Genomic DNA, 23,592 nt, shown 5'->3' with positions numbered 1-23,592 from the left:
GCAGCGTGACAAGCGCTGCGGTCCTTAAAGTTACTTATGTATTGCTCTTCTGGGAAAAGGCGCACATGCAGAATATATACGTGTTGTTATGGTACCACACACACGCGCAATAATTAATTCTTATACGACAATTGCACAAGTATGAACGCTGAATCTTGAGCAACGTAGGTGGGCGCTGCGAATGGGGTCGACCGTTTCAAATACCCAATGCTGTTAAGAGTGGACAAACAGACAAATGTACAGACATACAGACAGACCAAAACATTTGCGTCGAAGGTCCCCAAGAAAGACTATCGTCTTTAAAAAAGTCCTATTTAAAAAACGCGCTAAAAAACACGTTGGGGGCGGCGACGCGCCAATCGGTAGCGAAAACTAACGGTGGTAGCGCGCCGGCTCTTTGGCTCACACCTCTACTAGTCCCGCCAAAAATATCGTAAAAGTTGCCACGGCGTAGAGTTTCCTAAAAACGCGGTGCCTAAAAATAACTCTATGGCTCATGGCAGTTAGTCACGTGACATAAGAGAGCCAATGGAAGGCGACCGCCAGGAGAAAAATTTTTTGAACAATTATCCCGGTTGCCGGGAGAATAGACACTGCGTACGCTTATAATTCACGCTTCGAAGAGCTGCTACTGGATGGAGAACCAACCCTTATCACCACCGCGGCATTTTGCCCTCCGTACGGCTGAAGAAGCATTTGCGAACGAAATGATGTACCGCGTCACAACCTCCAACGGAAGAAAAAATGAGCTGTGCAGTGCATCGCGATGGTGAAAAGAAGGAATTGAGGAGTCTTCGAAAACCAGTGTTCTCTGCTGGAAGCAGTTTCGTGATAGTAACTACCATCGGTGTTTATCGTTCATGCGTGTGATGGGAAGTCCGATAAAGTCTGCTCAATTAAGGGCTGCCGTGGCGCCATCGATCTTCGTTAATGAACAGAATGCATCGGAGGCACCGAAAGCACATTTGTTGAAGAGGCCAAAAGATCAGGTAAGATTTTGAATGTTGAAGCTTTGTGGGTGACCTGTGTTCTTAAAAAAATGTGAGTGAATCTCAATAGAAAAAAAAAGGTGCTAGATAGAAACACATGATCTCCCTAATGCTATTCACCGCGTGCTTACACGAAGTTTTCAGGGCCCTAGATTGGCAAAAGTTATTGGTATGAGGTAATCGAGAGTATACATTCGTAACCTGTGATTCTGTGATGACAATTCATCAACGAGTAACTCGGGGGACGAATTGCAGCTCATGATTACTTTATTGGACTAGGAAAGCAGAAGAGTTGGTCTGAACACTAGGGAGCGTAAAAGTATTATGCAGCAATCAAGGCAGAGAACAGCACTTTGAAGAGAGACGAGTGGCGAGACTGAAAGTTGTAAAGGAATACTAAGTTAATAAGGATGGGTTGGAGCACGTTCGAAGAGCAGTCTAAAATCGTGAATGGTATTTTATCCTATTCCTGAACAGGGAAGGTATAAAACAGCTGCATCGTCCTTGTACTTACCTACGGAGCAGAAGGCTTGATATTGTGGATGCACTGAGCAGTGCAAAACAAAACAAAAAAAATACAGTAATTTTAACAGACAGGAAAAGTGTAGAGTGGGACTGGAAACAAAGGGGTGTGTACAGTGACTGGAAACGAAAAAGAAATGGGCGTGGCACGTAGTGCGTACGCAGGATAACCTCTGGTCATTAATGGTATTCGCATGGATTCTAAAAGAAAGCAAGCATTTCAGTGGCAGACAGATAGAGGGGCAGCTGAAATTAAGAAGTGTGATAGTATAATGGGGATAACTATAACTATCATGTCACACCAACTAGCCCAAACTGCCACACTTCTAAGTATAATGGGGCAGCAGCAAGCACAGGACAGTGTTGAATGGCAGAACATGACAAAAGGCTTTGCTATGCAATGGGCATAGTGAGGCTGATGATGATCACAAAGTGGCAAGTATAAGAAGTATTCGACCAATTCGATACTGCCTACTGTGAATTTCAAGTGTAGCTATTTAGGTGTTTCGATGTTGCATTGACCTCAAGTGGGGAGGAAGGGGGTGACTTCCTTGCTAACCAGGAAACTAGAGAAGGCACTGCGTGGCCGATTCTACAACAGCTGTTTCATACAAACCTTTGTTCATGCAGCACTTAATTTCTACTTATGTCATCAATGGGTACCATTGCCCTATGCCTTAAAGGTGGTGTCATCGGTGACTGCACGTTAGTGTTGCGTTATATACACCAAGTGTCCCTAAGACCTATGCATGTCCTTGCCTCCCAAGCATCGCAGTTGAACTCACTTTCTCGTGCCTGTGTGCACATGGCATGCGTTGCACTCCCACAAGAAAAACGAGCAGGCTCAAGGCATTGCAGACACTATCACAGAGGCTTGCTGCACTCTGCTTAAATTCTATGTTGTATTCGTATGCTGTATTGGCTATGCTGGCCGCTGCTCATTGCACGAATGGGCGGCTTAGGGCTGTGCTCCGAAATTGTTGTGAGGCTTTTTCATTGTGTGAAATTGCTTCATCAGCCAAGCTGTATTACACATTGCAGGAATTTGACAGCACACATATACTGGAAGGAAAGTTCAGAGAGTAACTTTAAATGTGAAACGTTTCTTGGTGAGCCAAAAGCGCTTCAATTTTTTCTCTCTATTTGCCTCTGTCCGGGTGCTATTGTGGTCACTTTTTGTACAGTGTATTCATCAAAATTGGCATAAGACATGAAGTCTGATGAACACAATTCACCGGTCAAGGCATGGCTAACATGAAAAATCAGGGTACCTTAGCGATAGGACAACACATAGAAAAACATTATGGGCGATTTCTAGACATTATAGAATGTCAGTCCTTTTCTGCATGCAACTGTTTCTTAGCTTTGTATGTTTTGCTGTGTTCTCTTTCCTATGACCATTTTTTATTTTTCTTCCGTAGCTGGTAGAATATCTCTGCTACTGTCCAAGTGTTTTTGAAAAACATTTAACTATAAGTTCTACCTTCCCAAATTTAGGTAGAGCTCGATAACTGTTGTGGGCTGAAAGGCTTGGAAGATTGCCCTCTTTTATGTGTTTGTAGGGTGAATGTCTTCTTCAATGACCTTGCAACTGAAATATGCCATATATTTGTGAAAAAATTAAAACAATAGGCACTTACCTAGAGCATTAAATTTCCTCAATCCCTGCAAGATGTATTCCGATGCTTACTGCAATCACCGATGTCAAACTCTGTCATAGTGAGGTCACATTGCTGATGCATCTTTTGTGTCAAGATGCTGTGAAGCACCTCATCTGTTATCGCCTGAAATATGGGGGCAATGACTGGAGCTTGCAGTAAGCACCCGAGACTTGTGCTTACCGTAAACAAAGGTTGCTTCCCTGGTGTAAGTAGGAGTGGTTGTTGACATGGCAAAAATAAGCTCTGTGCAGAAAGCACTTTTCCGCCTGCTTAGGCCATGTACAAGTTCTTTCATCCTAGAGGTGGGTAACGATATGTGTTCAACAAATGGGTATTGTTGTTTTATCCTCCTCAGATCAACATACGCTTGCATTTCCCTTCGCAATGGTGATTAGTGGTGTAGCCTAGTTGCTGCTCAACTTTCTCCTGCAATGCAAACAAATATTTCCTCTCGGAGCAAAACACGAGAGCGGGGCTGAGTGTTTGAGAATATGTACTTGAAATTTTTGTACTGTTCTAGCTTTTGTATAGAACATGCCCAGGTACTTGTGTATTATAGCCACAGCTCGTGCTCCGGCCGCACTATGGCCAAGTTCAAGTCATTCAAGTTTTAGGCATTTCATCAAATTTTTTTCATTCAGAACTGGTTACTTCCTGCCATTGTCCTTCACAACAATGCCACATAACATCATGCTTTTGTCTTTGTACTTAAGCACCACACCACTCTGTCCTTTTACGTATATGGGAAAAGTTGCATTTGGCCTGTTTCACATATTACATGTGAAAACCTAGACTGGTACTCTCCACTTCAGAACTTCTACGCTGTTCGTAACAGGATTGTGTTGCATTAACCAATTTCGAGTCCTCATTCAGAGATTCAGGCGCACAAATGCTTGGTCTTGCTCTAGTTTTTGGGACATGCTTTTTCAAATAACTTACTTCTCAAAATCACCAACAAATGGAATTTTTCTAAACCAAGACATTTCTTATGAGTATTCCATGCTGCATACTTCGCATTTTTGCTCCTGCTTACTCCTCTTTCGTTTAGATTAGTTGGTGTCTGGTCTTGACGCAGTGAGTCCTTGACTGTGTGTACTAATGGCTCTTGTTCTCCTTTCCACATTTGCTTAGTGTCTGTCATCACTAGTGCCCTGCCCAGGGCAATTTTGTGAGTGGCAGCAAACCAGTTTGCCTCTGCTATATCATTACACGTTAAGTAATGCTCCAAATGCTGCAAGTACTTCTAAACACCTTTGAAATACACAGCCTTACGGTACAGCTCTCTCTTCATCCCAAGCGGTGCCATTTCGTGAGATCTAGATATGTAGTGAGTCATTTCCTTATCTGTAATGTCTACAAGTTCGACGTACCGTTGCTGTTCTTCATAGTAGAGTGCTTCTGCAGAGAGTTCGATAGGCAGCAGTTGGTGATCTGCTTCCAGGTGTACATGTGGCACTGTCCAGTGGACGAAGGTGCAGCCTGCTTGCTTCCTTTTATGCCCAGCCGCTAGGCATTCCCCTCAGTTGGTATGTAGAGACGTGGTTGCGAGCTGCGAAATATCACCCGGCCCCGCAGGAATACAATAAGCAATGCCTTTATTTAGTGCCTATGTACAGTACCTAACGATTGAAATGCACCATGAATTTTTTTCAGATGACAACTTATATGTAAAATTGCTCAAACTTGCCACATCTTGTCGAAACAAATCTGGTCTCTAGAAATAATATTGGCTTTGATGTACACATTCTGTTTAACATTACACTGATATGGGCAAACGAAGACAGTCGAAACATAAGTATTTGTGCTTCGTAGCCCTAAGGATGCCTGTTTCAATCTATGAGTGCTGTACTATGGCCTCCGATTGCAGGCGCGCGGCGGGTTTCTCTCGGGCTGTCCCAATCGTATGAAGAGCGCGTTTCGAGAGGTGGGCGTGGTCCTCTCTTGTCTCCGCACGGCATCGCTCTTTCTTTCGGTCGAAAGGGCTGTCGCGCTGTTGGCAAAGCTTATATGTGGCGAGAAAAAAATGGAGAAAATAAAGGCGAGAAAAAAATTGACCTTTTGCAGAACAGTGATTTCGAAATAGACGCCGTTCCAAGCAGCACTGCAGAGGTGCCCGAAGATGCACGTTTGTTCGCTCTTGTGCCTCAGTTAGCTATATTGGTGTGTTTTGGCGTGAAAAGCATTCAGGTATCCCCTGAATACAATGGATCAATGCAATATAGCTATCGCGAATGAGCATCAGCGGAGAAATAGAATACGTTTCCTGCTTGTCAGGTTCTTTTTCACGCCTCCAGATGGCCTCATCTATCCAGCTTCATGTGGTTAACATGGTATTACGACTTTTACATGGACGCAAATTCTACAGATGAACTAAACTTCAACAATACTTACGTGTTACTTGTTAGGCATGATATCTGACTACACGCTCTTCCAAGTTTGATAGCTTGCAGTTGTGTTGATGTGTAACACCTACGTGATATGAAAATACAACACGATAGCGCTTTTTTCCGTGCTTCAAGCTAGACACACTGCAACTCGCAACGATTCCCCGACATGCTGACGGACAAGCACACGTTTAATCATGCTCTTTTCTTTCGATATTCTTTTAAAGGTGGTTTTTATCTTGATAATTTCACGTAATCATTCAAACCAGTGCGATGAAGATCAGACGCAACAAGCCACGGCTGGGCTAAAGTGCACCTGCGCGTGCTAGCCTGGCCGTAGACGAGCGAGTGCGTTTCTGCGCTTCGGCGCCACGATAAGAACACTCGGATCGTACACGTCATCAATACTAGGGCATCGTCACTCAGGATGATATTTGTGGAATGTATCACACCGAACCCGTAGCACTTGTGTCGATGTCACAGGGCAGTCTATTTTTCATTTTTTCTTCTTAGCTTTTCTATGCTGTTTGACATCAAATTAAAATAACTCAACGCGACGAATGCCGTTCAAATTTGGCCAAGAAGACCTATGCATACCAAGCTATCGAATGATGGGCACATCTCGATCTTGAAATTTGATGTCAGTTCTCCTTTAAGGCGCTCGTCAAGCTCTTGTCGCATAATAGAAAAGTCAGCACCAGTGTCAACCACTGCTATTACGTAGTGTCCTTCTATAATAACTCCGAGGTCAGCACATACAATTTCATCGGCATTAGTACACGCACCCCAGGTGGTAGAAATTTCCGGAGCCCTCCACTACGGCGTCTCTCATAGTCATATGGTGGTTTTGGGATGTCAAACCCCACAAATCAATCAATCATCAATCAATCGGCATTAGTACTCGTGGTTGTCGTCTTTGTCATCACCGCCGTCATGTCGTCTTTGTGTAGAGGCAAGGGGGTCTTTTTGGCGTCTCGGAAATTGGCAACCTTGCCCCCGGAGGTCGCGGCAGTTAGTTTCGACGGCACGGGCTTGGGGAGCGGTTTCCGACGACGTCAGCGTAACTTTGGCGATTCGGGAAAGTGTGACCTCAAGCAGGCGAGGGAGACCGCCAGCGACGACTTAGTGAAGACACTTGGTTGGTTGGCAGGTGATCAGCACCATGGTCACGAAAGTCTTCAAAATAAAATGAAGTGGGACGAGAAAAGTTTCCAAACCGGGCTTCTCTATGATGGCAGTAACACGAGATGTGGCCTGGTTCGCTGCAGTGGAAACAAAGCGGTCGACGATCGGCAGTGCGCCACAAGTCGATCCGGCATACTGGTGGTCGCCGCACAGGTTCTCGCTGCCACCAAGGCAAGGTAACGGGCCGTGGCTGAAAGGGTGCCTCTTCTGGGGCTGGCAGAGAACGGCGGACGGCATCAGCATAGGTCAATGGACGTGGTTCAGGTGGTGGCACCGGTGATGGAAAGGCTTGCTGTAGTTCGTGGCGCACGATTTCCGCAACAGAAGCAACTGAAGGCTCGGTAGACGAAAGGCCGAGGGCCCGCAGCTCTTCCCGCAGGATTTGCCTAATCATTTGCCGTAGAGAGCTTTCGGAAATGGCAGCGTTTTGAGCGGCGGCACCAACAGGCGTTTGGACGGGCAGGCGGTCAAAGTAACGGCATCGTTGCCCGAGCGCCGGCTTGATGACAGTCGCCTCTCTAATAAATTCATCCACTGCTGATGGCGGCTTTCGTACAAGGCCGGCGAAAAGCGGTTCCTTAACTTCCCGCATCAGGTGACTAACTTTCCTAACCTCGGGCATGTCAGGGTCAGCGCGGCGAAATAGATGCGCCATATCCTCATCGAACATGGCGTCGCTTTCGTTCGGCTTTTGCACGTTGGCTTCAATCATCTGTTGTGCAAGATCCCGTCGGCCTGCACTCAGGAACGTCTCGAGAAGCTTTTGGCGGAATTTTTCCAGGTTTGTGAAGTAGGCTCCCTGCTTTCGTAGCATGTGCCAGCGCTATTTTCCATTGCGAAGTAGGCACGGCCAAGTTTCTTTTGCGTGCTGCAGCGATTCACCACAGCGGTCCGCTCGAACTGGTCGAGCCAGTCCTCGACATCTTAGTACGGTTCTCTTCGAAAGACTTCGGGAACAGGAGGAGGCTGAAAAGTTACTTGGGAAGGAAAAGTCGTCTGGGCCGGAGGAAAATTCGCAGACGTTGAAGGGGCTGCCATGTTGGTAAAAAAAGATGCAGTCAAGAGTTCTGGACTTGGGCCTAGTAGGGCCCGGCTGAATCCGTGTACTGGAGTCGTAACAAGATGTTGAGGCTCCGGACTGGGTTTACGGTCCCGAACAACGCTTTCCTGCATCAGGTTGGAGGCCCCAGCACCTCCACTAGTGTCGCGACGTGAAGACAGAGGTGGTATTTTAAGAAGCTGAGAAAGCAGCAGCGGGTCGGTCTTTTTATTTACCGCGCGCCAGAGAGTTCCTCGTCTTTCTCGTTGTTGAGGTCTGCAATAAAAGTTTGCAGATGCCGGTATGCACTGTCGACTTCGTCTTTCTTGCAGGACCCGCGGGCTTATATAGTACCCCTATAAAGTGGAAAAATGGCAGACATTTATAGTTTGAGTCTGCATAAATTTTATGTGAGCTGGGGCTGTCAAGTGAAATTAACATATCTCCTGGAATTGTCATTTGTTACGCCATGCAATAAAAAAAATAACACTCTCTAGCTACTTCTTCAAGGAATACACCACGCTGGGTAGCGTTCCATAAATGATAGCTGTCGTGTCGAGTCCTCGGCTGTTTCTACCGTACACTGTTTCTGTGCTCAAAACAAGAAAGTTATTTGGCCCCACCCTTCTTCCCTGAGTCACCGCTAGCACAGTTCCATATATCTGTCAATGCGAGCTATACCTATGAGCAACAAGCCACCGTCCTCGTTGTTCCCTGAAAATGCCTATCTCATCGTCTTTTATGACAGGCTTTGATCTTTGAAAGTGTTATGCCTTTGAGAGAAAATCTCTCGGCAACATTTATTGGCACTCGGGGCAGTGCCCTCCATGGGATGGTGTACATTTGAACAGTCCAAGAACAAACTTTTGCGCATTTACTTTCTTAATCTCTTGAGTCCAAAAGGCGCATGTATTTCTACATGTCTCACCCTTATAATTTCACAAAATTATCTTTAATATTCTCTCTAGGCACCCTTTTACAGACTGTATCATCCTTCCACAAATATTCCCATCAACGAATAACGCTCAGCTACAATTTTCAGGTTATTTGCACGAGTGTAGAGAAGTCGTAAATTAATATGTCTCGAAAGTCTCGACTGCATACGACTATCTGTCTTTAACGTGTCATCCTTATTGTAAAATGAAACTGCGTAGTAAAAGGACAGAAAGTCTTCTGAATTGTGTTAGCCTCAAGCCCCTTCACATATGAGTACTGCTCTAACTGGCACATGTTTAACGATAATATACGCTTTCACGATAGTTTCTACTCGCAGCAACAGGCATAATACTGTCGATCTTGTCGACTCAAAGCAGCTTCGATCGGGACAAACTGTCTTTTGGAATGGCATTGTAGCTGCTAAGGGGGCATCGAGTGATAATCGCACCCAGGCATCACAATTATTGCGCACTTGTTTAACACGTTGGTGTCATCTTAGGTACCAAAATCCTTCAGATAGCTAAACGAGAGTGCCTTGAAGGCCACCATGACAACGGTGTTGATGCGTGTCACTCGAATTGAGGGGTTCATAATGCTGATATTGCAGCATACATTCAGGCCAGTTGCCGTCTTCTCAAGTTTCACCTTGACGAAGGGAGAGCTGACTTCAAGGGTGACTTTGACACTTCTGACATTTCATGAGTGGCGATCTTCTCCACATCTCTCTTTTTCTTGCATGGCCTCATACTTTTTACACAAGGTTCACTTGTTTCGTTCTTAAAAAAAAATTGCGAACACTTCCATGATTCCTCGCTGATGTCCTTGGTAGCACAACTTCTTTGCGACTATTTTGGACATCGATGGCTCTGTTAAACCCTCTTATGTCGATATTTTTCTTTGCGAATGGCTTTTCTACACTACCACTGGTATCAAGCTCGAAACCCGTTGTGATGAGTATGAGAAATCCACCTCATCGTAGACATCTGTTCGCAGGATGCAGGTATGACTGCTCGCATACTGTGCACCTTGATCCTCAACGGATGGTGGACCATGTAAAGTTCATCCCATTTTCGTGTTAATGGCAAATAACGCTCTATCATCCAACACCCAACTTATATTTAGCACTACTTTCCACAATTGATCCTACTCAATTAGAAGACCTACTGCAGCTTCACAGGTGATGCTTGGGGAAAACTCTGTATTCACAAATGATTTATTTTCTGCATGACTGTGAAGTTCATTTGTATCAAGATTCAATTAGGGTACCACAGATGTAAGGAATGACAACAGCTTCTATCTGCACTAAAGTGCTGTTGCGTTGACTTCGAAGCGTAACGCTCACAACCTTTGTGCGTCGAGCAAGTTGAGGTTTCTGATGACGAAAGGCACTTTGACCAATTCGAATACGAGCGAGCTGTTGCTTCCTGTAAACGTGTTCTCGTAGGAGTGTTCCTTGTCTCCCGTTGTCCTAATTATCAGGTACGTAACAGCAACACGTCAGGGTCATTATCCAAGTGCAAAAAGTCTGAAGGATAATATCAGAAGATAGCGCAGGAGTCATGTCATTCGTAGTAACATAGATAGCAGTGTCAGAAGCACATTCGGTTTCTGCACGTGTATTTTCAGTTGCCCCTGAGGTAAACATTGGGCATGCCTGACCGGGTTTGGATAACTTGCATTGTACTGTGCAGCGGCACTCTCGTGCCAGGTAGGTGCCTTCCAAGTAAAAAAAAAACATGGACTTCAATTTGAATGTTTCTAATTGAAAAGTTTTTAATTGTAAATTAGTACACAATTGCTTCTACTGGAAAGCGACCACTTTGTTATTGTAGGACAGGCCAATTGGGTACCCAGTTGGTACCAATTGGTTAGAGTGACCTATTGTACCCATCGGCAGCAGTAATTGGCAACAAAACACAATTTAAAATACACAATAAAAGAGTTTATCACGACTGAATAATGCTGTAAGTTTTAGGTATGTTTTTATCACGGCAGCTCCTTCATTGCCCTGATAGAAACAGTGAAGACATAAATGGTAAAATGAGTGTGCAAGCACAATAAATAGCAAAAGCTCTAAAACCAGGAAAGCGCAGACAATTTGCTGGTCTCCAAAATACTCCTAGTCTCTAAAATACTGGAAACGTAATTGCAGACAATTTCTGTGTGCTGTTGCACATGAGTAATGTAGGGCATGCACTGTAAACTGCACACACAGGCAAAATGATTAGTTTTCAAGTTTGTCTCACAAGCCTGAAACATTAGAATGCAATTAGCTGGCTAGCAAACCTTATAGTCCTTTTTTTCAATATTGCTCAGCTTCTTCACCAAGAATCGATTCACTTGCTTTAACGCTATTGGCTTGATCTCGGTCACCAGCCCTTTCTTTTCTTATGGCTGCTTGCTGCATTCTGTCAAAGAAAAGCAAAAATATACACACAATATGCTGATAACTCAATGTTTCGTAGGCAGCACCCAGTAAATAAGTACTAGACCTAATGAATAGTCTTCACTCACCTCGTACTGCTGACACTTACCAGGGCAACAGTGATTCCTTCCTTGGACGGCCACGGAAGCGTGGACAATGCTTCCCTACAATGTGGACAATAATGAAATGATGCAAAGGTGCTTAGACAGCAGAATAAAACAAACCATAAAAGATTTCTCAACGGGCAGTTATCTTATAGAAACCATCCAAGTAACTCAGTGTCACGGATTTATCTCTGGAGCGCTTGCATCGGATGGAATTGAGAGAGAGGCGACGGGAGAGGAGGGCTCGTGGCAAAGCAAACACACTTCATCACAGGAAACAAAACGGCAAACAGTAATCTGACACTCCGAATTCACTCCCCAAAATGAAACAGGTATGTATGCAATAATCGGCTATACAAGCAAAACTGGAATTAATACGAATCCAAGACAGGTTCAGTCTTAAACATAAACTGTCCCTAGCCAAGGTGGTGTCTCGATGACTTCTCTAATGCGCTCTCGCAATAATAGAACATTCTTACTCTTCATATGCCACCTATGGAGCTACGACGAAGTGGTACCACCTCGCCATCAACGGTGTGTGCGCGCGTCTGTTTGACGATTCACTCTTCCGCATTGCCGGTGTCTCGGTGCTTGTCTACATTTTCGGCCTCGCTAGGCCCCCCTCATCAAGGACTTCCCCGCTGACGCGGCCACTTGGCTGACCAGTGTGGGCTGCTCCCGTTCTTGTGCGATGTGGGGCAGGTGCAAGTCTAGCAGGAACTGCTTGGCAGTCCGGGCAGTCCCACTTAAGACCATCTCCTAGATCAACGGCCACTTTTCAAGCTCTACTTGCTGACATCCTCAGAACAGAGCGGTCATGCTGCTCTTGTCGAGGTAGCGCTGCTTATTTCATACGTTTTTACAGCTTGGGGCCCGAACACACAGTGCCCGCTCATCTTCCGGGATTTTTCCTCCCGGCGCTCGAGTCCATGCCACGAGCCTCTCTCTGACCAATCTCTTGTGTCTACATGGCTAATGCGTGTGCGCTCGAATGACTCTCCTCTTCTCGTGCACCGTCGCCGCAGTTCCACGTTTGGTAGGCGCCTCATGCCTCTACATTACTCAAGACACTCAGTGGCGCTCCACAATGCCGTCATGAGGTCTTTTGCAAAGAGAGAGTTTTTAGGATGGCTTTGAATACGTTTCCATGCTCATGTTGTCATCCTCAATACGTTCTGAATGTCAGCCTGTAAAAGAATGCTATCACAAATTTCAATACAATCCATCAAGCTTATGTCACTTGATGGGTTTTACGAAAACTCATGAAGCAGAAGTTGCAGTCCGGCACCTCCAGCTTTTGAGGCAATGGTTCAGCAATATGTGGCTATGACAACACTGCTGGCAAGGCAGGTGGCAGTGCCTGCGATAAACTGGTTGCACCATGAGAAATATAAAACACATTAGAACACTGGTGATCTTTTAATAATTGAATATACTTCTAGAAAAAAATAATTGGTACTTTTTATACTGTGTTCCTTATGCTCACGAAACATTGCTTACCTTGCCTAGAACCCTTTGTGTCTATAAGCTTCTGTTGCAGATTCTTATTAAGAGCTTTGAAGTCTTTCAGCTCTACTTCCTTCTGCCTCACTATAGCGCTGAGGCGGGCCTATTTTTCCTGGGCAGAAGTCAGTTGGCTGCTTCGCTGCTGATGCCCTTTTTGCATGAGCTTACTTTTTCTTGTATGCCAGTAGGTCAAGTAGCACGTTGTTGGGATCTTCCTGCTTTTCTTTTTTTGGTGTCTGTAAGAGAAAGAAATGTCATCAAATACATATCACGTCACTTCCCCATTGAGAAGTGCCAAAGAGACATCACTGCTATAAGAAAACTATGCTTACCTTAATGCTTTTGTCGCTGTCTTCACTGTTGCTTCTATCAAGGATTTTTTAGAATTTGCACTCGTCTTTGCCTCATTTTTACTTTGAGGTCATCTTCAGTCCCTGAAAAATACAAAAAAAGTATTGCTGATACTATGCCAGCACCCTGCTGTGATACCCAAAACATGGAGCATTCTTTAGCTATGAGTTCTAGATTCAAATTTTACTTTTGGCCTTTCAGCACAAAATTAGATAAGCATTTTATTATGGTAGAATAAAATTTCATGACTGGAAATATATTCATAGCAAAACCACACAAAGCACAGCTAACGACATCTACGCCAACAATCCTTCTTTCCTTGCCTAACGTCTAGACAGACACCAATATTTATTCTCGGTGACTACATAGGCGCAATCGTTTTTAATTTTTAACTGATAGGGTGCGACATAGCATTGTAAAATGTTAAGCAAGACATAGCATTTCAAGGTTCTTTGAAACACTATCTGCGAGAATAATGAACAAGGAACATGTAGGCATGACGACAGCTGGGGTGCAGTCTGTCGCACACATGCTCTATATCGTCACTCACACATGCACGTACACACATATGCAAACTCATAAATAAGTAAAATATAGCGGCTAATTTGAAGCAAGCTTACTTTCGAGGAGAATAATCCTGATGCGATAAAAGTGAAGTTCCCCATGTTGGTTCGTCTATCTGACGCTGTAGAAGGCTGTCTTAAAATCGTCGTAAGGCTTGAAGCTTTTAACATTCCTAATGTTCACAACAGCACATCTTCTGTCATCTTCTGAATGCACGTAAGCATGCATAATCATGATTTGGGCGGTCTGTGCTTCATGTGGTGCCACAAGACAAAAAAAAATAACCAAGTGGAGTGATTTTCGAGTACATTAGCGAGTGACAGTGACTGCCTGATAACCTTGTGGACTTCGGCCGCAAATCGGCTCTGGCTAAGGCACTCACTCTGACTAAACGCAAAGCACTGTTGGACAAAAAATTATCTTTATTCTTTGCTTGACGATAACAAAAATTAGGCTACAGCTACAGTTAAAAAAAATAAAAATTGTTGATAATAATAACAAGCCATCCATGACACAGGGACAACAATGTCGGATGCAGGTGCATGCAACACGGTACAATGACAGAAAAGCTATATAAAGCATCTCATTTTAAAGACTTGTTCTTTTCAAAAAGAGTTTTAAAGCTCAGAATAAATGTGGGTAAGCATAGTTACTGGAACTTCTGCAAAAGCAGGACAACAATAGGATGCACAAGTCGCCAGGAATGCTGACAGGGCTCATCCGTGTTACGAGCCTTTCAGATAAACAAATACTGCCTGTAAAATCACTATGTGCTTTTGGAATTAACTGTGGCAGCTACAAACACTACAAAGGGTAACATTTCTGTTGCGCCAGAACTAACTGGGTAGAGAAAAATTAGTTGTGAAGTGTCAAGTGGTTGCGGCGTGTCCGGGGCCAAGGTCGCTTCCGGGACCCCATCCCTGATTGTGTGTGGATGCGCCGTTGAAGGGAGTGCAAAAACCTTGAGCAGCCTGTCCATGTGTATAGCAGGGCCAAGGCACTGGCAGTAGTTTACTCATATTCCATGACAGAGTCGTAGTCTTCTCCCTTTTCCTTATCTGTCAGGAGAAGGCTTCCAGCTCGGCATTCAGCGTAGCTATGTCTTCAACCTGCTTTGGAGGACAGGAAGCGTCAGGAGGCCAAACTGTGTAGACTGGAGCAGGTGGCTCGCCTCAATGACAATCCTCATAGTTTGGGCTCGAGGAGATGCCTGCTCGATTTTGGCACGCCCCACGATGGTCTGGCAGCAAGAAGACATCCCATATTAGAAGCGACAGCTTGGGGAGATGAAGGCTGTGTTCCATAAGCCTCGTCACCAAAACGATGTCAAACGATTTTTCTGGGCCCTTTATTGGCGCTCACTGCAATGCCGCCCACACTATGGCATACATTCCAACAGTCCAAGAACAAACAAGCCTCTGCTTCACTACACTCCTAATCAGATCCGAGTTTGAGTCCTAGAGATATCCTGGAAACGATCAATTAGTCACTTTAGTTTCTTGCATATAGTCAACATTTAACCAGGATGTGATTAAGAATGGGCCCTTTTTCATCTCATCAGCCCGTGTCGCGCACATTTTTCAAGTCTTAAAGTAAGAGCGTAATCAGTGTCTCAAACTGTCAATTAAAACACTGAGGCAAACCATGCCTGCGGTTTCTTTAAACTCTCCATTGAACGTGGCGTATTGGATGTCTGAAGCACGATCCCCCACAGGCACCAAAAGCACTAGAGTGGGTTGCCTAGTCACCGATGGTTGAAGGCCTCGGTACGAACAGGGGAGAGAAGTGTGGCTGTGGTGGCAGGCTTTCATCTCGCGGCAGCGACAGTGTAGTACAAGGAGATGTATGGCAAGAAAAGGTGAAGAGTGAACAAGAAGTCGCATACCCTCAAGAGATGCTTCGACGAGCCAAGCGGCTGGCATTCTTGTGAATTTTAACAAATGTGCAGTGGTCAGTGCATGTGGCCCCCTCAGGTTCCTAATAAGGAAATATGCAGCTCGCCAAACTATGCGATGCAAGAAGATTGGTCATCTTCAGACATCAAAGAAAGATAAGCAAAACACGTGCAACCTGTGTAGCTTGATTTTTTTACACGTGTAGGGGCTTGTGTCTCCAGTTTTGATGTGTGTTATTTAACCAACAATATCCAAGAACCTTGAAAGAAGTTATAAGGGGTGAAAAGTTTTTGAACTCAAGGCGCCACAGGAGCCGTCGGACTAACATGCAGTAAAAGGTGCCAAAACAATTGTTCCTCTACACCCCCCTCCCCCTCATGTTTTAAAGGGTACAGCAGCACTTCAACATCATAATCATAACCTTTCTAATGTAGAGCTCTTACTTCCCCCGCAGGAGTGCTTGCAGGTTTTTGAGTACCATTTCAACACTTGTGCTTCGACAAATGAGGACGCTTATCACTTACTGTCGAAACACGAAAAGGATGAAGGCGACTGTAAAAATACGCAAACATTTGTTTCATACAAGTGCTTTCCAGTTAAATGCTGAACACTTCTGGGTGATTCCCAAGTACTAAATATTTGCAACTACCTTGTTAACACAAAAATTGGGAACATTTATCTTTTTTTCCTTATTTTGCATATAAAGTGCACCAACAGCAGCTCCGAAGGTTTGAATGACTTACGAGTCACGTTGACCCCATCCCTGATTGTGTGTGGATGCGCCGTTGAAAGGAGTGCAAAAACCTTGAGCTGCCTGTCCATGTGTATAGCAGGGCCAAGGCACTGGCAAGGGTGTACACATATTCCATGACAGAATCGTAGTCTTCTCCCTTTTCCTTATCTCTCAGGAGAAGGCTTCCAGCTCGGCATTCAGCGCAGCTAAGTCTTTAACCTGTTTTGGAAGAGGGGAAGTGTCAGGAGGCCAAACTGTGTAGACTGGAGTTGCTGGTTCACCTCCATGACAATCCTCATAGTTTGGGCTCGAGGAGATGCTTGCTCAATTTTGGCACGCCCCACGATGGTCTGGCAGCAAGAAGACGTCCCATATTGGAAGCAACAGCTTGGGGAGATGAAGGCTGTGTTCCATAAGCCTCGTCACCAAAACGATGTCAAACGATTTTTCTGGACCTTTTATTGGCGCTCAGCGCAATGCCGCCCACACTATGGCATACATTCCAACAGTCCAAGAACAAACAAGCCTCTGCTTCACTACACTCTTGTTTTAATTGCGGCAGAAATGTAGCAATTAAAACAATTAACCCTTTAACCAATGTAAATAGCTGGTTGAGTCAAGTGGGTGAATCAATGTTCTTCCTACAAATAGTCGATATCCACTTTAAAATTTCGGAGAGGCGGATGCTGGTAATCACCACGCAGCAACGAAATCTTGCTAATTTAGCTGGCAATAGTGAAACCTGCACGCACCAAACAGCGCATTTGCGATTAACTTCAAAAATGCCCGTAATGAAAAGTCAATTGGTATGAATTGCATAAAAAGCTAATTTTTAAGCTTTTTTATTACTTCTGTATTTGATGTCTGTACGCACCTGAAGATGCCCAATGCCATAATATAGGGAACGGCGCAGGTAGCACGCAGATGCCTTCTTTTGCTAATTTTTAATAATTATTGGACATATTTCTTGATACACCCTGTATTTGAGACCTGGGCATAGGACGGGCCAGACTCGGGCTCAGGCCCGAGCCTTGCCTGGGCTTTATCAAACAATGCCTTACCTAGGCCAAGCTCTCAGGTCGGTTTGCAGCCCGTGCAGTTCTCTGGTTGACCCAACCATATAAATATGTAGCTTCTTCATGGCGTCAAGGCTGAGCAGCAAGAAACCTTTCTCTGTGATGTAATGTGTCATTGTTGCCCGCATGCCACTGTATTCAAATTCCGTTTCGAAGGTGCCCAGACTAGGAATCAACTTGCCAGAATAGTTTTGAAGACTCGGCGCTGAAAGAGACAAGGTGCAAAATTTTTCAAGTTCTGAAAATCAGCGTTATTTACAAAGAATATTGTGGCACCAGTACCTATAAGAAGAGGAAGCATATTTTCCTTAAATGTTTTGTGAACTTTAGGTCCCTTCTTGCATAGTGGCAATCCTATGCCAAGAATGTGTGGTGAATTCAGGACGCCATGCTCTCCAGCGGTGGAGACTAGGGCTTGGGACACTGCAACTTCTGCAGATGGTTTCATGACAAACGACCGCGAACAATCCATGTTTTTGACACTTGCGACACTGTTGTCTTTATTCTGGGCAGTTTTTCGCATTTGCTTTGTGCTTTATTGAGCCACAACAGTAGCACAACGATCGGTGATTGTTACCTTGGTTGCTTCTTGCACCTTCTTCTGCGGTACGGATGCCGTGGTGCGAGCCTGTTGCTGCATAGTTGTGTCGAACACTATCTGGCTCACGAACGGGTGCGCAAAATCAGAAAGTTGCTTGGAGGATGCGCTGCTGATCTAGCGTTCGATTTCACATTTCAATTCGTCGATGCATTGCATTGGTGCTCTACCATAAACCGCATTAACTTTGTGTGTTGCTTCCATAGCTTTGCCGATTTCTTTAGCCTTGGCCAAAGTAACTGTTCAGCTGGAATTCGAGAAGCGCTCGCGCAACGCTAGGTTGAAGACTACGTCAACAAGTTAATCCTGCATGCGTTCATAAATTGTCGATGCAAATTCCAAGTCAAAGCTAGTTGTTTGAGTTGAGCAACATACTAGGTGAAAGGTTCAAACGTCAATTGAAGCCTCATGCATAACTGATGTCTCTCAACGTTGAAATTCATTGTATTCATGAAGAGCAAGTCCAAACCATTTATTAACTTTGTGTACTCACTCTCCAATACCCCGTGCGATGCACAGAGGTCTACACTGGTTCAGTAGAAACTTGAGGTTGTGGGGCGTCCGTAGCGACGCTTACTGCTGTTGTTTGTTTGACTGCTTTGTTGTTAAAGTACAGACGCAGTCCGTCCACTCAGAGTGATGTCAGAACAGGTGCTGCCTTTCGCTCTGCTAGCCAGTCACAGTCTCTGACCGACACAAGGTACGCTTTGAAAAGTTTTGACCATCGTTTCTGTGGCCTAAGTGCAGTACTAGAGGCAAATAAAAACGGGGTCACACCTGTGACTGACATCTTTTCAGTAAATTTGCAAGCGACGCACACAGTAAACTGCAGTCAAAGCGTAGATAAACATAACCGTAACATTCCTCTCACAAGCTTTTTCTCATTGCCGTTTTGTTGTATCACGATCTTGTAGCTATGATCGCACCCCGCCGTCTAACTGCCGCTTGTGCACAGCGTTTGATGGGAGTCTTCGAACACATGACCTTATCAGTCAGATGCTGATGAACAAAGAGCACAAGGCTTTTTCTTCTTTTATTCTCTTCCTTTTTCGAATACACAATATTGGTGACCGAATAGCTTGTTTCTCACAGATACAGTTATCAGATGTTTTGTGAATTGCTATTAAGTGTCCTCACTTGACGTAATTACTCAGATGTCGGAGAAACTCACAAGAACAAAAAAAGTGGGTGCGTGTCTTCAAAGACCACTGAGGTATTTGTTTTATTAATTAACAGAACTTGATAAAGCTTAGTTTTCGACTTTCACTGGCAGTACAATTGTCATCGCCTACACGGACGAGCATTGTGGGCATTCCTCCCACCGATGAAACGAGGCTGAACGCAAATAAAAAATTCTGTTTTAAAAATTTCTACACACTTTCCAGAAAAACCGCTGCTGGGTTAGGCAGTTCAGATGGTACGTTTTTTTATTGCGACACAAAATAGAAAAGCAGTGATGGAGGGTAGACACTCTTTTAAAGTCTGGAATTTTTCGTTGGTGGCATGTGCGTGCACTGTAGCCGTGATAACAATGATGATCGTGCACTACAAGTAGTTTGTGTAGCATACGACGTCTCTATATGCCTTTTACAACGCATTTGCTATGACTGGAAACAACCACCCAGGTAATGTTCAAAGACCTTGTCTTTGCCAAGTTCAGTCAAGATCTGGTACCACAAAGCAGTAATAATGAAGGCAAAATGAAATTCACTACTGAACACCATGTATAATTTATGACCAATAATCGTATTAAATTGTACACTGCTTTGGCACCGATTTAAATGCATGAGCGGTCAATGTCACGGCTGATTTACGGTAACACCAAATGATCCCACTGCTTCACCTACTCATCACCATTCACTTCGTGGATATGTTGTGGTTTCAGATGCTAAGCAGCTTTTTGAGTAGCCTGTGTAACGCTGTCCACCTGTGTCTCCTTGCTAGCGCGCCACACGCATTGCGTTCTCCACGCCGCAGTTGTTGGAACAATGCCAAGTAGGTCAAGTCGTAGCTTTGCGTTGATGTTCCTCTCTCTCTCTCACCTGCAGCAGCTGCCGGCTTCTCCCAATACGCCAAGGTGCTGTTGCTCCTCCACCCACTCAAAACACACTTCTCTCTCGCTTCACCTTCTCTAACGCCCGTAACGCTCGACCGCAGGTCGAGTGAATACACTCTTTCGGCTCTTTTATCTGTGGTGAAACATTCAAGAAACTCAACCAGCATCCCATTTTTTTGCATTTCAAAGAAACGTTAACTCAAGTAAAGACCAAGTTTTTCTTTAAATTGTTCTTCCAGCACCCGTGTCGACGCCCTTTTTAGACAGGTCAACGCCGTGCGCAGCGCGTTTGCTTCACATCCCGTCATGGTTTCCTTCGGAGACATGGTCCATTTTTTTTTTTACGCGAGCTGGTTATTTGCGAAGATTTACTTAACCTTGGTCTACTTGACTTTTCACTTGCTTCGCTACTGCCAAGTGTCATTTATGTACTTTTAAGTGTGTTCTTATGATGTATCCTTGTGGTACAGTTGTCAGAAAATAACTAGATGAAATTCAACTCAAGATTTGAACATGATGTGAAGTAGCAATCGAGCGACATTGAAGAAAGTTTCAAAAAAGTATTTCAACACAAGAGTGTCAAACAATATGTAGAAGAACGCTACTCTTGCTAAAAAAAATTGAGACACTAAAGTGTTCAGACAAAACATAGACAGCTGACCATGAAAACGTATGAGAAAATCTTGAAGAATGGAAAACCAGGTTGACAACTAGCAGTTCACTGTAGAGAATAATGTAGTTGATGAGAAAGAAAATAGAAATTCCAAAGAGGAGGTGCCACAAATTTGTGGCTTGTTTTTTCTTTGTTGCAAACATTTCTTATGGCACTAGGATTATGATACCCACTTCACGATTTATGTAGTATTGCTAAATAATTTGATTTCACCTTATTTATTTATGCAACTTTCGGTTTAGGTTTCCGGATGCAGACTTGGACAGTCACGTCACTTTGCACGAAGCTTGAACACATGGGCCCACAGAATTCTGACACATGCAGTGCCGCATCCTATGCTTTTGTGCACACTCGTGAGCGAATGTACTGCTGCCTTTGTAACTTCCTTAGCTTCTTTCATGGAGGATATCCACATTCTTTTGTCAATTTTTGTTATCGCCTCATTACGCTGTTAGTAATTCTTAGCACAAAAAGTGCACTTGTTGTGTTAGAAAATCTTCAGGACCGCAGTAGATCATTTTGTTAAGATTAAGGGCACAACGTGAACATAACAGATGACTCTTGAACCTACGTGGCCTCCAGTGATAGCATATTCAACAGCACTTGCGTAAATGCCGATGTGCGTGAGCGTTAGTTAGAGTACCGACAGCCGACGCTTTCTTTGCTGGTACCAGTGTCAGTACACATCGCTGCAATCTGACTTCCCGTGTACCGACCACGATTTCTGCCATATAAACAGTTTCAGTTTGGACACGCGGTCTCTGCGTTCATCAGCATTGCGATTCCGTCACAATATTAGCAAGTACAGTATTTCTCTATGCGCAGAGATTTCCAGAATACCTTTATAAAACAATGGTATCAAAATCTTCTGGCATTGCTGCAATCATGAAAATAGGTGTATATCTTAGTTTTCAGTGTGTGGCCATAGTGGGAAAAAAGAAAGTTTGAAATGGCTTCACTGTCGCAAGTATCGTTACCGAAAATTCGCACCAGCAGTATAGTAGAATCTCTCATATTTCTGCAACAAGAAATGGGTGCTTCCCTGTTTATTTGGCTACCGAGTCGTGCTTCGGAAAGGTTTTCGGCTCGGTGTTCAGCCCTCCTGACTTTTACCGCCTTTCAGCAACTATAGAGGGCATGACGCTTCGAAAACTCTTGATTTTCGGGATTGGATGAGTTATTTTGCACCATTCACAATTTTTGTACTTTGGAATTAATGACAAGCCTGCTTGTTCTTCACGCGCTTCGTGACGGTCTGGTTGCAGAACGACATGGCAGACCAGAAGCGATAGCTAGTGGAATGAAGGCCGGCTTACAGAATCTTCAGCATAAAGAACAAACTATGTTTAAAATCTTTTTTTGCAGACTGTATTGGCGCACTGCGCAACAGCCTCCCAACTTGGCCTCTGTAGAGCTGTCCAAGCTCATCAAGTTTCTGCTCCACTACTCCTCTCCGTGTTTCTATCCATGCTACGCACAGGTTTCAACAAACATATTTTATTAAAAGCACGCACCGCTCCTTTGCCGCCATCTTAATTCCAATTCGTTAACGAAGAAATGCGCCCTCTACAAATCATGTCCGATTATCTTTCACAGTAAGGGAAGAATGCGCTGGATCGAAATTTTACAGCATATATATAGATACAAAGATATTCTTTCAAATATTTTCAGGAATAGAGATGCCAAACAACCATTTTCATCTTTATATTTAACTTCAAGGAATTAGATTTACATGAGCTTGTTTCACTAGTGGTAATATTGTTACGACACCTTCAGTGAAACTCCACACAAATGTATATAACTGGTTTTACTTATGAGACCCAGTGCAAACAAAACATGGACAAAAGAAGGAAATGGTGACAGAAATGCTGTGTCAGTGCTTTCAACGATTCAACGTTTGTGTCGTCGTTTCCTTATTTTGTTTGTGTTTTGTTTACGCTGAACATCATGGCCATTTTCCAACTCGCCTAAATTTTTACCGTCCTTTAGGTTTGAGTTCTTGACGAACATTGGCAGTACTTGGTGCGGCATTAGAAATTTATTAGGCAATTGTACAGAAGTATAATTGGTTTTATTTTACCCTTTAAAAGATGTTTAAGAAGCGAGCGTTTTAATGAATGCGATATGTTCCTATTTTTGTGTGTATACATCAGTAACTCGTCTTTTCGTGCTCTATTTCAGATTCTTGGATGGTTGCTTCTTGGAGGCAAAACCATCCTACACACGTCAAAACCAAATCATCGTAGCGAAATGGATCAGGTAAAGCGGCTTTGATTTCTTTTTTCGGAATGATATTTTGCATTACCACTTGTAACAAAAGAAGCAAATTAATTTCAGGATGACGTTGTAACAGAGGAAGTTCTTAAAGTAGCACCAGGTCTGGCTTGTGATTTGGAACAAGCTGTGGAAACATCACCAGAGCCAGCGTGTGAAACGAATGATAGTACAGAGAAATCGGTTCAAGTGCAGCTACTTATGCACCACGAAGGATCCCAAACGGACGAAAAGAAAATCGTATCTTCAACTGCTATGCAAACAGAACCATACACTTGTTTTTCAGGTATGTATTCACGTTTCTCATCGGATTTATGAAAAATTCAGTTTGGACGAAAAGGTGCCATAGCGACATTTCAAACTGTTACATGAAATGAGGGTAGCAACTGAATGCTTTAGCGTTCGACCAGTCATCATCCTTCAAAATGCTGACGTAAAGGAATACGGTTGCCTTAGTGAGCATAGTAATTTTCGTGTTGTCTGTCTCTTTAGTGCGATGTAATCGGTGAGAGAGCGGCAAGTACAGTGCGTAGAAAGGTATGAAACACCTGTTGATTTATTTTGAGACAGCAACCAACCGTGCCTGTTTATTAAGTATCTACAGTTTTACTCCAAAGAAGT

At 44.0% G+C, this 23,592-nt stretch overlaps 1 protein-coding gene across 1 annotated transcript in view; it reads left to right on the top strand.

Annotated features, from left to right (window-relative positions):
* Positions 1–426: 426 nt before the first annotated feature.
* The window catches only part of LOC142802712 (uncharacterized), a 35,871-nt gene continuing 12,705 nt past the window's right edge, over positions 427–23,592 (top strand). Inside the window, exons 1-3 of the mRNA XM_075887708.1 lie at positions 427–989; positions 22,879–22,956; positions 23,035–23,257. Of these exons, the coding sequence (XP_075743823.1) occupies positions 861–989; positions 22,879–22,956; positions 23,035–23,257 (430 nt within the window). The 5' untranslated portion in view covers positions 427–860. The remainder of the gene's footprint in view (positions 990–22,878; positions 22,957–23,034; positions 23,258–23,592) is intronic.

This window comes from Rhipicephalus microplus, chromosome 3, assembly GCF_043290135.1.
Source record: "Rhipicephalus microplus isolate Deutch F79 chromosome 3, USDA_Rmic, whole genome shotgun sequence".
Classification (NCBI taxonomy): Eukaryota; Metazoa; Arthropoda; class Arachnida; order Ixodida; family Ixodidae; genus Rhipicephalus; species Rhipicephalus microplus.
This window is presented reverse-complemented; position numbering and strand designations above follow the sequence as displayed.